This window comes from Pseudophryne corroboree, chromosome 6 (assembly GCF_028390025.1).
Source record: "Pseudophryne corroboree isolate aPseCor3 chromosome 6, aPseCor3.hap2, whole genome shotgun sequence".
Taxonomy (NCBI): Eukaryota; Metazoa; Chordata; class Amphibia; order Anura; family Myobatrachidae; genus Pseudophryne; species Pseudophryne corroboree.
This window is the reverse complement of record NC_086449.1, coordinates 29,389,381-29,403,374: the sequence shown is the minus strand read 5'-3', so window position 1 is coordinate 29,403,374 and position 13,994 is coordinate 29,389,381. Positions and strand designations below refer to the sequence as shown.

The following is a 13,994-nucleotide window of genomic DNA, read 5'->3' as shown; positions in this document are numbered from 1 at the left end:
TTCATAGTTCCTTAGTTTACATGATGTCACACTGTACGGCTGCCAATACACATTATGCCCAATTGACATTATGACATCCAGTTCATCTTATGCCAAGTTACAGTGCCCCTGGTCATATTATGTCACAGTAAAGTGTCTCCATAATGTGCCTCATTGCAGTGCCCCCTTACCACTATAAGATCCACCACACACTCCTCCCACTGACAATGTAATGTCACACACATCAGGCTGGGCAGTGGAGCAGACCCAATTGCTTAACAAGCAAATCTGGGAAATTGGTATGCAACTTCATAACCTGGATCCAGGCCCCCCTAATCCTCTGGGCCCCTTAGCAAAGGCACCCCCTACACCAACTATAGTTATACCCATAGCCAGGGCCGGTTCTTGCCCTTGTGGCGCCCTGGGCAAAAAAACACAAAAACCCCACGGTAGGGGCGTGGCTTAATACGGGGCGTGGTCAGTTACGCCCCCATTTGTAGCGCCGCTGAAAGAAAAGGAAAAAAAAGTATACTTACATCCACGCTCCTGATTCCAGACCGCTGCAGACCTCCGCCGGCGCCGCTCCTCTCCTCGGATGCATAGACACTAGAGGTCAATTATGACCCCTAGCGTCTGTGCCACAATGCTGTGCGGTGCACGATGACGTCATCGCGCACCGCACAACAAAGGTCCTCTCCACGAAGGGAAACTAGACACGTAGCGTCTGGTTCCCTTCACAGCGGGGGGCACTGCGGGGGGCACAGTGGCGGATCTTGCCATGGTGCGGCGCCCTCTGGAAGGTGGTGCCCCGGGCAAAAGTCCTGCTTGCCTGTGGCAAGATCCGCTACTGCCCATAGCTACAGATGTATGCTGTATGTGGATGGTGGAAGTTGCCTCATTACCGTCCACTTTGCTATACAGGAAGTGTTGGTTGTACAGGAGATGTTTGTTATACAGGAAAAGCCTCTGCAGCGATGGTTGTTCAGCAGGGTGACTGCAGTTAGGAAAGACACACTTCTGCAATTCCCCACAGTTCTGTGGTGATTTGCATACGGACCACTTTACAGCGGTACTTATTGCCGAGCCTGCAGTGAAGTATACTAAGGGCCACATAAGTACTGCAAGTACTGATCTGAAAGAGACTCAGCTGAACTTATCAGATGGCAGCATGTATTGGATCAGTTTTGACAATGATACTTTGGACTGGGCCACATATTTTAAAAGTGTTGGTTTATAATGCCGGGCCAATAATAATCCACAAGATAAGACAGTGGCAGCAATACTGAGCATTACTGACCCTTAGACATTTAGTTTATTGCACAATCTATTGGCTGGGATGCAGGTGAACTACAACAGAAAAGCCTGGGGAGCGCCAACATGATACACTCCTGTTACCACTGTGGTGAATCCACCCAGCAGTTGCTGTTTCGGTCAGAAGATCTGTTTAAGATGCACAACCAGGGTCACATGGAATACATGCCATTCTGAGAAAGCACCGGACCATCACTGGAAACCAAGACCAACTCAGGACATTTGTGGTGGCACGTGCTCCTAGTACTCTGCTCGGGCAGACATGTAGGGTGTATGTGTAACCATTGTGTACGGTGATGGATCGCTCATGTTGTGATGTGATGATACACACATGTGATATAACGCAAACACATTGTTTCCTCTGACTTGACATAATTATCTACAGCTCTCTAATTTGGTCTAAATTAACCAAGTTGGGAGGGGGGAAAAAAACACCATATATGTGTCCAGAAGTATATCCCACCACCCAACTACAGACACAGAGGAGATTCATCCATCAGGCCAGAGCCGGCCCTAACCAATATGATGCCCTAGGCAAGATTTTGGCTGGTGCCCCCTAGCACCTTTGCTAGTTCTGCAGGAGATTCCTGGCATGAGTCAGCTGGCAGCTCTGCAAACGTCAGGCTCCTTTTGTTTATGAAAATGCATCTTTTTTTGCATAACTATGTGGCTAGGATGCACAAGCAGCTTCTGCTGATTAAAATGATATGCAGCATGCCTATATTCTGTGTGTGACTGCGGCTGTATCTGCATACGAAATGCTACATTACAGTGATTTCCAGGAATACACGCAACGTAACATTTCGTATGCAGATACAGCCGCAGTCACACACAGAATATAGGCATGTCGCATATAATTTTAATCAGCAGAAGCTGCTGGTGCCCCTAAGCATACCAAATGCCCTAGGCATTTGCCTAGTTTGCCTATGCCTAAGGCCGGCTCTGCATCAGGCTATAAGAAAATGGAAGTGGAGACTTCATTGAGTAGATGTTGTTGACTGGGGCATAGAAACAGAATTGTATCTTCTGGAATAAGACAATGTGTAAGTTTTCAGAGAAAAGAATAGAGTATACTTATGGAATTAACTCTATCGCAGGTTCTTTTCACGTACAGGAGTAAGGAGAACTCAAAAGGAAGAACAAGTGAGGAGTTCTAAGAGAGAGGAATCTAGGGGTGTAACAAGAAAGATGAACATGTGAGGGGATCCATAAGAAAGGAACATGTTGGAAGAGGCACGAGAGAGGGCTCCGAGGTCTGAGAGAGATGTATAGGTGAGGAGAAGCAAGAGAGGTGAACATGTGAGGAAATCTAACAGTGATTAACGTGTGAGGATATCCAAGATGGAGGAACATGTGAGGAGATCCAAGATGGAGGAACATGTGAGGATATCCAAGATGGAGGACATGTGAGGAGATCCAAGAGGTAGGACATATGAGAGATGAATATGTCAGGAGGTCCAAGAGAGATTAACATATGAGGAAATTCAAGATAGAGGACATATGAGGAGATCCAAGAGAATGGAACATGTGAGGAGATCTAAGAGAGAGGAATATGGGAGCAGAATGAAGAGAAAGTAACACGTGAGGAAGGCAGAAGAGATGTTAGCGTTTATGATGACTTTCAGAATGCCAGAGAGTCTGGTTCATATAATTACACTTATCGCTCCGTCGCCTGGCGCTGCCCGCAGAGCTGCAAAGATCAGCTGATTTGCGCATGCGCAAGAGAGATGTCCCCGGAAACAAGGCACTATGGGGGTCATTCCGAGTTGATCACTAGCTGCCGTTGTCCGCAGCACAGCGATCAGTGAAAAAAATGGCTAATCTGCGCATGCGTATGCACCGCAATGCGCATGCACGACGTACGGGTACAAAGAGCATTGTGGTTTTGCACAGGTTCTAGCGAAGCTTTCAGTCGCACGGCCGAACGCAGGAAGATTGACATGAAGAGGGCGTTTCTTGGTGCAACTGACCGTTTTCAGGGAGTGCGTCAAAAGCCGTCCCTCCGTCGTTAGAATCAACGCACGCGAACAGTAACTGCAGGGCTGATCTTGTTTTGCACAAAATGATTTTGATTGCTGCAAAGCGAAAATACACTCCCAGTGGGCGGTCGGTGACTATGCGTTTGCACGGCTGTTAAAAACGGCTAGCGACCGAACAACTCGGACTGACCCCCTATGTTCCTGGAGACCTGTGCATGCATGTAGAGCTTGCACACGTTCCCACTCCACTCTTAAACCGCCCCTGGCCAGTGTTTTACCTGCCCAGCCTTGCCTTTTTTATTTATATATTTATTAGTAGTGAGTAAATTGGATTATTATGTTTTTACTTTTAGCTGTTATGTAATATCTATCACGGATACACAATAACATTTTCAGGTTTTTGTACTGAGCAGAAACCTTTGCCTAACCCCGTATTCCCTCCCTCTAGCTGTCAATCACTCTCTCCGCCTGCTCCCCCCACACACACCGCTAGCTGTGCTGATAACAGCAGCTTCCCTAATAAAGCAGGGACAGGTCGAGGGGTGACAGAGGCACAGCAGAGAGCAGGTACAGTACAGCCACCACAATATATCACTACATCGCTAGTTATCACACCAATGCACACAGATGCTACTGCACCATCAGATGTGTGTACACACACAGCCCGGCACAGACACTACTACACCATGCCATATACACAGACAGCCCGGCACAGACACTACTACACCATGCCATATACACAGACAGCCTAGTCTACTACACCATGCCATATACACAGACAGCCTAGTACAGACACTCTACACCATGCCATATACACAGACAGCCCAGCACAGACACTACTACACCATGCCATATACACACACAGCCCGTCACAGACACTACTACACCATGCCATATACACAGACATCCTAGTACAGTACTACACCATGCCATATACACAGACAGCCTAGTCTACTACACCATGCCATATACACAGACAGCCTAGTACAGTACTACACCATGCCATATACACAGACAGCCCAGTACAGACACTCTACACCATGCCATATATACACACACTGCCCAGTACAGACACTACTACACCATGCCATATACACAGACAGCCCAGTACAGACACTACTACACCATGCCATATATACACACACAGCTCAGTACAGACACTACTACACCATGCCATATACACACACTGCCCAGTACAGACACTACTACACCATGCCATATACACAGACAGCCTAGTCTACTACACCATGCCATATACACAGACTGCCTAGTACAGACACTCTACACCATGCCATATACACAGACAGCCCAGCACAGACACTACTACACCATGCCATATACACAGACAGCCCAGTACAGACACTACTACACCATGCCATATACACAGACAGCCCAGTACAGACACTCTACACCATGCCATATACACAGACAGCCTAGTCTACTACACCATGCCATATACACAGACAGCCCAGTACAGAAACTACTACGCCATGCCATATACACAGACAGCCTAGTCTACTACACCATGCCATATACACAGACAGCCTAGTACAGACACTCTACACCATGCCATATACACAGACAGCCCAGCACAGACACTACTACACCATGCCATATACACACACAGCCCGTCACAGACACTACTACACCATGCCATATACACAGACAGCCCAGTACAGACACTCTACACCATGCCATATACACAGACAACCTAGTCTACTACACCATGCCATATACACAGACAGCCTAGTACAGTGCTACACCATGCCATATACACAGACAGCCTAGTACAGACACTACTACACCATGCCATATACACAGACAGCCCAGTACAGACACTCTACACCATGCCATATACACAGACAGCCTAGTACAGACACTACTACACCATGCCATATACACAGACAGCCTAGCACAGACACTCTACACCATGCCATATACACAGACAGCCTAGTACAGACAATACTACACCATGCCATATACAGAGACAGCCCAGTACAGACACTCTACACCATGCCATATACACAGACAGCCTAGTACAGACACTACTATGCCATGCCATATACACAGACAGCCTAGTACAGACACTACTACACCATGCCATATACACAGACAGCCTAGCACAGACACTCTACACCATGCCATATACACAGACAGCCTAGTACAGACACTACTACACCATGCCATATACACAGACAGTCCAGTACAGACACTACTACACCATGCCATATACACACACACACACACACACACACAGCCCAGCACAGACACTACTACACTATGCCATATACACAGACAGCTCACTACAGACACTCTACACCATGCCATATACACACACAGCCTAGTATAGACAATACTACACCAAGCCATATACACAGATAGCCCAGTACAGACACTACTACACCATGCCATATACACAGACAGCTTAGTACAGACACTACTTCACCATGCCATATATATACACACACAGCCCAGTAGAAACACTACTACATCATACCACATATACACACACACAGCCCAGTACAGACAATACTACACCATGCCATATACACAGACAGCCTAGTACAGACACTCTACACCATGCCCTATACACAGAAAGCCTAGTACAGACACTCTACACCATGCCATATACACACACACACACACACACACACAGCCCAGCACAGACTCAACTACACCATGCCATATACACACACAGTCCAGCACAGACACTACTACACCATGCCATATACACAGACAGCCTAGTACAGACACTACTACACCATGCCATATACACAGACAGTCTAGTATAGCCAATACTACACCATGCCATATACACAGACAGCCTAGTACAGACACTACTACACCATGCCATATACAAAGACAGCCTAGTACAGACACTACTGCATCATGCCATATACACAGACAGTCTATTACAGGCAATACAACACCATGTCATATACACAGACAGCCCAGTATAGACACTCTACACCATGCCATACACACACACACACACAGCCCAGCAGACACTACTACACCATGCCATATAAATACACAGCCCATCACAGACACTACTACACCATGCCATATACACAGACAGCCTAGTACAGACACTACTACACCATGCGATATATACATACACAGCCCATCACAGACACTACTGCACCATGCCATATATACACACACAGCCCAGCACAGAAACTACTACACCATGCCATAAACACATACAGCCTAGTACAGACACTGCTACACTATGCCATATATACACACACATCCCAGCATAGACATTACTACACCATGCCATATACACACATAGTCTGATACAGACAATACTACACCATGCCATATACACAGGCAGCCTAGTACAGACACTACGCCATATATACACACACAGCCCAGCAGACACTACTACACCATGCCATATACACACACAGCCCAGTACAGACACTACTATACCATGCCATGTATACTGTACACACACAGCCCAGTACAGGCACTACTATACCATGTCATATATACAGACAGCCAAGTACAGACACTACTACACCGTGCCATACACACACACACACACACTTCCAGTATGTATATACACATCCCAGTACAGACACTACCACACCAAGCCATATATATACACACACAGCCCAGTAGAAACACTACTACATCATACCACATATACACACACACAGCCCAGTACAGACAATACTACACCATGCCATGTACACAGACAGCCTAGTACAGACACTCTACACCATGCCCTATACACAGAAAGCCTAGTACAGACACTCTACACCATGCCATACACACACACACACACACACAGCCCAGCACAGACACAACTACACCATGCCATATACACACACAGTCCAGCACAGACACTACTACACCATGCCATATACACAGACAGCCTAGTACAGACACTACTACACCATGCCATATACACAGACAGTCTAGTACAGACAATACTACACCATGCCATATACACAGACAGCCTAGTACAGACACTACTACACCATGCCATATACAAAGACAGCCTAGTACAGACACTACTGCATCATGCCATATACACAGACAGTCTATTACAGACAATACAACACCATGTCATATACACAGACAGCCCAGTATAGACACTCTACACCATGCCATACACACACACACAAACACACACACACACAGCCCAGCAGACACTACTACACCATGCCATATAAATACACAGCCCATCACAGACACTACTACACCATGCCATATACACAGACAGCCTAGTACAGACACTACTACACCATGCGATATATACATACACAGCCCATCACAGACACTACTGCACCATGCCATATATACACACACAGCCCAGCACAGAAACTACTACACCATGCCATAAACACATACAGCCTAGTACAGACACTGCTACACTATGCCATATATACACACACATCCCAGCATAGACATTACTACACCATGCCATATACACACATAGTCTGATACAGACAATACTACACCATGCCATATACACAGGCAGCCTAGTACAGACACTATGCCATATATACACACACAGCCCAGCAGACACTACTACACCATGCCATATACACACACAGCCCAGTACAGACACTACTATACCATGCCATATATACTGTACACACACAGCCCAGTACAGGCACTACTACACCATGTCATATATACAGACAGCCAAGTACAGACACTACTACACCGTGCCATACACACACACACACACACACACACACACACACACACACTTCCAGTATGTATATACACATCCCAGTACAGACACTACCACACCAAGCCATATATACACACACACAGCCCAGTACAGACACTACTACATCATGCCATATATACACACACAGCCCAGTACAGACAATACTACACCATACTATATGTATATGTATATATATATATATATATATATATATATATATATATATATAAACAGAACTCCTAAAGACACTAACTCTGAACTTGACATCTGCAGACTCTATAATTTGCCTCCATGGATTCAACAGTTAAAGTAATTTTATATTTTCTGGTAAGTAATTCACATATTATTTCTGAATTACTATCTACAGTCTATTGATTAACAGTAATATTGTCATTGAAGCTGCGAAAAAATAAAAACTGGGCTCAATTCCATAGTATGTAACTGGTTGCCTAGGCATGGCTACTCAGTGAGGATGTAATATTGTAATATTGGGGATGATTCCGAGTTGTTCGCTCGCTAGAATGCTTTTAGCAGCATTGCACACGCTAGGCCGCCGCCCTCTGGGAGTGAATCTTAGCTTAGCAGAATTGCGAACGAAAGATTAGCAGAATTGCGAATAAATAATTCTTCGCAGTTTCTGAGTAGCTCCAGACCTACTCACACATAGCGATCAGTTCAGTCAGTTTCGTTCCTGGTTTGACGTCACAAACACGCCCTGCGTTCGGCCAGCCACTCTCCCGTTTCTCCAGCCACTCCCGCGTTTTTCTCTGGCACGCCTGTGTTTTTCCGCAAACGCCATGAAAACGCTAAGTTTCCGCCCAGAAACACCCACTTCCTGTCAATCACACTACGATCACTTCAACGATGGAAATTCTTTGTTCTGCCGTGAGTAAATCTACTAAGTTTTGAGCTAAAATACTTAGCGCATGCGCATTTTCGCATTAATCGGCCCGTTGCGAAAATCGGCAACGAGCTAACAACTCAGAATGACCACCATTGGGCCTTATTTTGAGTTGGGAATAAAGCACAAAAGAGCAAGTAACTCTGCACCTGGACAACCCAAGCTGCACTGCAAGGGGGTAAATATAGTTATTATGTTTGCATGCACGGTAAATGCTGGTTGATTTTGCATGTAGCTCACAAACAAACACTGGGCAGCTTTATCACTGCAATTTGAATTTATATTTGAATCCGAACATGTCCCTCCCAAATCTAACTCTAACTGCACATGTTACATCTACCCCCTGCAGTACAGCATGGATTGTCCAGATGCACATGTTACATCTACCCCCTGCAGTACAGCATGGATTGTCCAGATGCACATGTTACATCTACCCCCTGCAGTACAGCAGCATGGATTGTCCAGATGCACATGTTACATCTGCCCCCTGCAGTGCAGCATGGTTTGTCCAGGTGCACATGTTACATCTGCCCTAGTGTAGTGCAGCATGGATTGTCCAGGTGCACATGTTACATCTTCCCTAGTGTAGTGCAGCATGGTTTGTCCAGGTGCACATGTTACATCTTCCCTAGTGTAGTGCAGCATGGTTTGTCCAGGTGCACATGTTACATCTTCCCTAGTGTAGTGCAGCATGGTTTGTCCAGGTGCACATGTTACATCTTCCCTAGTGTAGTGCAGCATGGTTTGTCCAGGTGCACATGTTACATCTGCCCTAGTGTAGTGCAGCATGGTTTGTACAGGTGCACATGTTACATCTTCCCTAGTGTAGTGCAGCATGGTTTGTCCAGGTGCACATGTTACATCTTCCCTAGTGTAGTGCAGCATGGTTTGTCCAGGTGCACATGTTACATCTGCCCCCTGCAGTGCAGCATGAATTGTCCAGATGCACATGTTACATCTGCCCCCTGCAGTGCAGCATGGTTTATCCAGGTGCACATGTTACATCTGCCCTAGTGTAGTGCAGCATGGTTTGTCCAGGTGCACATGTTACATCTTCCCTAGTGTAGTGCAGCATGGTTTGTCCAGGTGCACATGTTACATCTTCCCTAGTGTAGTGCAGCATGGTTTGTCCAGGTGCACATGTTACATCTTCCCTAGTGTAGTGCAGCATGGTTTGTCCAGGTGCACATGTTACATCTTCCCTAGTGTAGTGCAGCATGGTTTGTCCTGGTGCACATGTTACATCTTCCCTAGTGTAGTGCAGCATGGTTTGTCCAGGTGCACATGTTACATCTTCCCTAGTGTAGTGCAGCATGGTTTGTCCAGGTGCACATGTTACATCTTCCCTAGTGTAGTGCAGCATGGTTTGTACAGGTGCACATGTTACATCTTCCCTAGTGTAGTGCAGCATGGTTTGTCCAGGTGCACGTTACATCTTCCCTAGTGTAGTGCAGCATGGATTGTCCAGGTGCACATGTTACATCTTCCCTAGTGTAGTGCAGCATGGTTTGTCCAGGTGCACATGTTACATCTTCCCTAGTGCAGTGCAGCATGGTTTGTCCAGGTGCACGTTACATCTTCCCTAGTGCAGTGCAGCATGGTTTGTCCAGGTGCACATGTTACATCTTCCCTAGTGTAGTGCAGCATGGTTTGTCCAGGTGCACATGTTACATCTTCCCTAGTGTAGTGCAGCATGGTTTGTCCAGGTGCACATGTTACATCTTCCCTAGTGTAGTGCAGCATGGTTTGTCCAGGTGCACATGTTACATCTTCCCTAGTGTAGTGCAGTATGGTTTGTCCAGGTGCACATGTTACATCTTCCCTAGTGCAGTGCAGCATGGTTTGTCCAGGTGCACATGTTACATCTTCCCTAGTGCAGTGCAGCATGGTTTGTCCAGGTGCACATGTTACATCTTCCCTAGTGTAGTGCAGCATGGTTTGTCCAGGTGCACATGTTACATCTTCCCTAGTGTAGTGCAGCATGGATTGTCCAGGTGCACATGTTACATCTTCCCTAGTGTAGTGCAGCATGGTTTGTCCAGGTGCACATGTTACATCTTCCCTAGTGTAGTGCAGCATGGTTTGTCCAGGTGCACATGTTACATCTTCCCTAGTGTAGTGCAGCATGGTTTGTCCAGGTGCACATGTTACATCTTCCCTAGTGTAGTGCAGCATGGTTTGTCCAGGTGCACATGTTACATCTTCCCTAGTGTAGTGCAGCATGGATTGTCCAGGTGCACATGTTACATCTTCCCTAGTGTAGTGCAGCATGGTTTGTCCAGGTGCACATGTTACATCTTCCCTAGTGTAGTGCAGCATGGTTTGTCCAGGTGCACATGTTACATCTTCCCTAGTGTAGTGCAGCATGGTTTGTCCAGGTGCACATGTTACATCTTCCCTAGTGTAGTGCAGCATGGTTTGTACGCAGTTACTTCTTTGCTCCCTATTGATATGAATAAATAGAAAACCACCCCTCTGATTTATCTACAGGTTGCGGGTGCATTGGGGGAGCAGACTCCGGCTTTCGACCGCACGGATGCACCAAAAGTCACCTGGCCAAACTGGATGTCTTTCCTCCCAGATGATATCCCGCTCTCCTCACTGGCCATACCAGGGACACATGACACAATGGCTTTCTATGGTGGTAACCTTGCTGAGTGCCAAAGCTGGAATCTAAGAAACCAATTCCATGCTGGAGTTAGGTTCTTGGATATCCGGTGTCGTCACTACCAAAACCAGCTGCCTATTTTCCACGGGGTGTCCTACCAGAAGACCGATTTTCTCCAAGTCCTCCGTGACACTGTGAGATTTCTAACAGAGTACCCGAGCGAGACGGTTCTGATGAGAGTGAAGGAAGAGTACGAGCCGTACCAGAACACCAGGAGCTTCTACAAGAGCATAGCTGAGGTGGTGAGCCAGGTGGGACAACACTGGTTCCTGCGGACCAACAGCCTATCAACTTTAGGACAAGCCAGAGGGAAAGTGGTCATCCTACAACAGTTCTCCTCGAATGGAGAGGGCCGAGACTTTGGGCCTCCGTATCCTGGAGCTATGAGTATCTCAGATGACTATGAAGTGAATGACGATGCAGTCAAATGGGCAGAGGTGGAAAGGCACCTCAAAGTTACCCAAAACGGTGATCAAGGCAGAGCTTATTTGACCTACTCCTCGGGAGTCCACTGGCTTCTCTATCCCCCAGAAACTTTAGCTCGTAAAATCAACCCAAGATTGCTGGAGTATCTCAACACTAAAACATCAGTGGGGAGAAGGAGGTCAGTGGGGGTAGTAATTATGGACTTTCCCGGGGACGAACTGGTGAGAAAAATTATCTTGGATAATTGGGCGTGAAGAAAATTTTCATAAAATCTATCAGCCATGCAAAAATACTTCAGAGTCTAATAATACATTGTGCTATATAAGCCTAGAAACCATTGCTGCGATTAAATGGGTCCCTATCAGTCCCCATGTATTCTCTTTATCAGTGATGCAACGTTGCAGCGTGAAATCTGTCCATTAGTTGGCTGGTGCGTTTATCACCTTGTACTTATCACTGGTTTATCACTTCCTTATGCCTTCTCCAGGTTAATACATCTGCCCTATTGTTGCTTAAGGGCCTATTCATTATCACTAATTGACCCTTTACACATGTGGAAACGCCAGCTTCCACATGTTTTAAGTAACAGGCCCTTTCATTATTAGGGGCCCCACAGGGATACATAGTATTCAGCAAACTCTAAAAAACCTAAACGTTTTCGGCATTTGCCTGCGTCAACTAACACTATCTTCAGGTGGCGTTGCTTCCCGAAGCCCGGCTCCTTTCTGTGGAAAAGAGGTCCGGCGTTACAAAGGGGGATCGACGCAGATACCTCCACCGCCTCAGCGGCTGTTCGCATTAAGGAACTCAGGTTCTACCTGCGCACAAGTTCAGATGGGCGCTGGTAAGCATCACAGCTACATGCTTTTCAGAGCAACTGTCCCCGTACCGGAGCAATGCTGAATTACTCTGGCAAGTAACTATCCACTACTGCAGTTCGTGGCGAGGTGGATACTTGACCATTGTGGGCCATCCAACTCCTTAAAGAGAAGACCTTCATCTGATTATTAGCATTAAGCCTCCTGAGCTGATGCCTCCTGAGATGATGAGCTTAATTCTATCGCCCGCATCTTGGCTGTTGAGTATTTTTCTTGCATTGACTGAAATTTTATGGAAATAAATAACACTTCACAATATATTCCAGCATCAAGCGTTGTCCTTTAAAGCGTTCCCATCCGGGGTTGTATGAAGCCCCAGGAATACTGTATCCCAAATTTCTGTCATGAATCGCTTGGGTTCGAGAAATAAACATGGCTGTCTGTGTCTCTGCATTGCTTCTCATTTCACAGGACTGGTACTGCTTAAAGCAAAGATATTAGTAATTAATAAAGAAAGTAAATTAGATAGGCCTTGTATGTTGGAGAACTGCATTTGTAGGCATATTCGCCCACCTGTAATAAAAGATCCGATGTACAGTGCCCGGAGTAACATCAATCTTACCACCCCAGTTCCTCAGTTGGTTCCACTGCAAATGGTCCTGGCTGGTTTCCATTAAAACAGGGAGACTATGGTGGTCATTTCGAGTTGATTGCTCGCTAGCAGTTTTTAGTAGCCGTGCAAACGCTATGCCGCCTCCCACTGGGAGTGTATTTTAGCTTAGCAGAAGTGGGAACGGATGTATCTACAAACTTTCTTTGTGCAGTTTCAGAGTAGCTCAAAACCTACTCAGCGCTTGCGATGACTTCAGATTGTTCAGTTCCTGTTTTGACGTCACAGACCCGCCCAGCATTCGCCCAGCCACGCCTGCGTTTTTCCTGGCACGCCTGCGTTTTTCCGAACACTCCCTGAAAACGGTCAGTTGACACCTAGAAACGCCCTCTTCCTGTCAATCACTCTGCGGCCAACAGTGCGACTGAAAAGCTTCGCTAGACCCTGTGTGAAACTACATCGTTCGTTGTGCCCGTACGATGCGCGTGCGCATTGCGCCGCATACGCATGCGCAGAACTGCCATTTTTTAGCCTCATCGCTGCGCTACGAACAAATTCAGCTAGCAATCAACTCGGAATGACCACCTATGAGTGTGGGGTCTTCATATCATT

The 13,994-nt window shown here is 46.5% G+C and overlaps 1 protein-coding gene across 2 annotated transcripts; it reads left to right on the top strand.

Annotated features, from left to right (window-relative positions):
- Nucleotides 1-3,721: 3,721 nt before the first annotated feature.
- LOC134934781 (1-phosphatidylinositol phosphodiesterase-like) lies at nucleotides 3,722-13,241 on the top strand. Of its 2 annotated transcripts, XM_063930138.1 has the most exons (3): nucleotides 3,722-3,836; nucleotides 8,233-8,286; nucleotides 11,351-13,241. In XM_063930138.1, the coding sequence occupies exons 2-3, from the start codon at nucleotides 8,251-8,253 to the stop codon at nucleotides 12,206-12,208; spliced, it is 894 nt and encodes a 297-aa protein (XP_063786208.1). In that variant the 5' UTR covers nucleotides 3,722-3,836; nucleotides 8,233-8,250; the 3' UTR covers nucleotides 12,209-13,241. The 2 variants fall into 2 exon arrangements, with proteins under 2 accessions (XP_063786208.1, XP_063786209.1); XM_063930139.1 differs by lacking the exon at nucleotides 3,722-3,836 and having other exon boundaries at nucleotides 8,197-8,286.
- The last annotated feature ends 753 nt before the right edge of the window (nucleotides 13,242-13,994 follow it).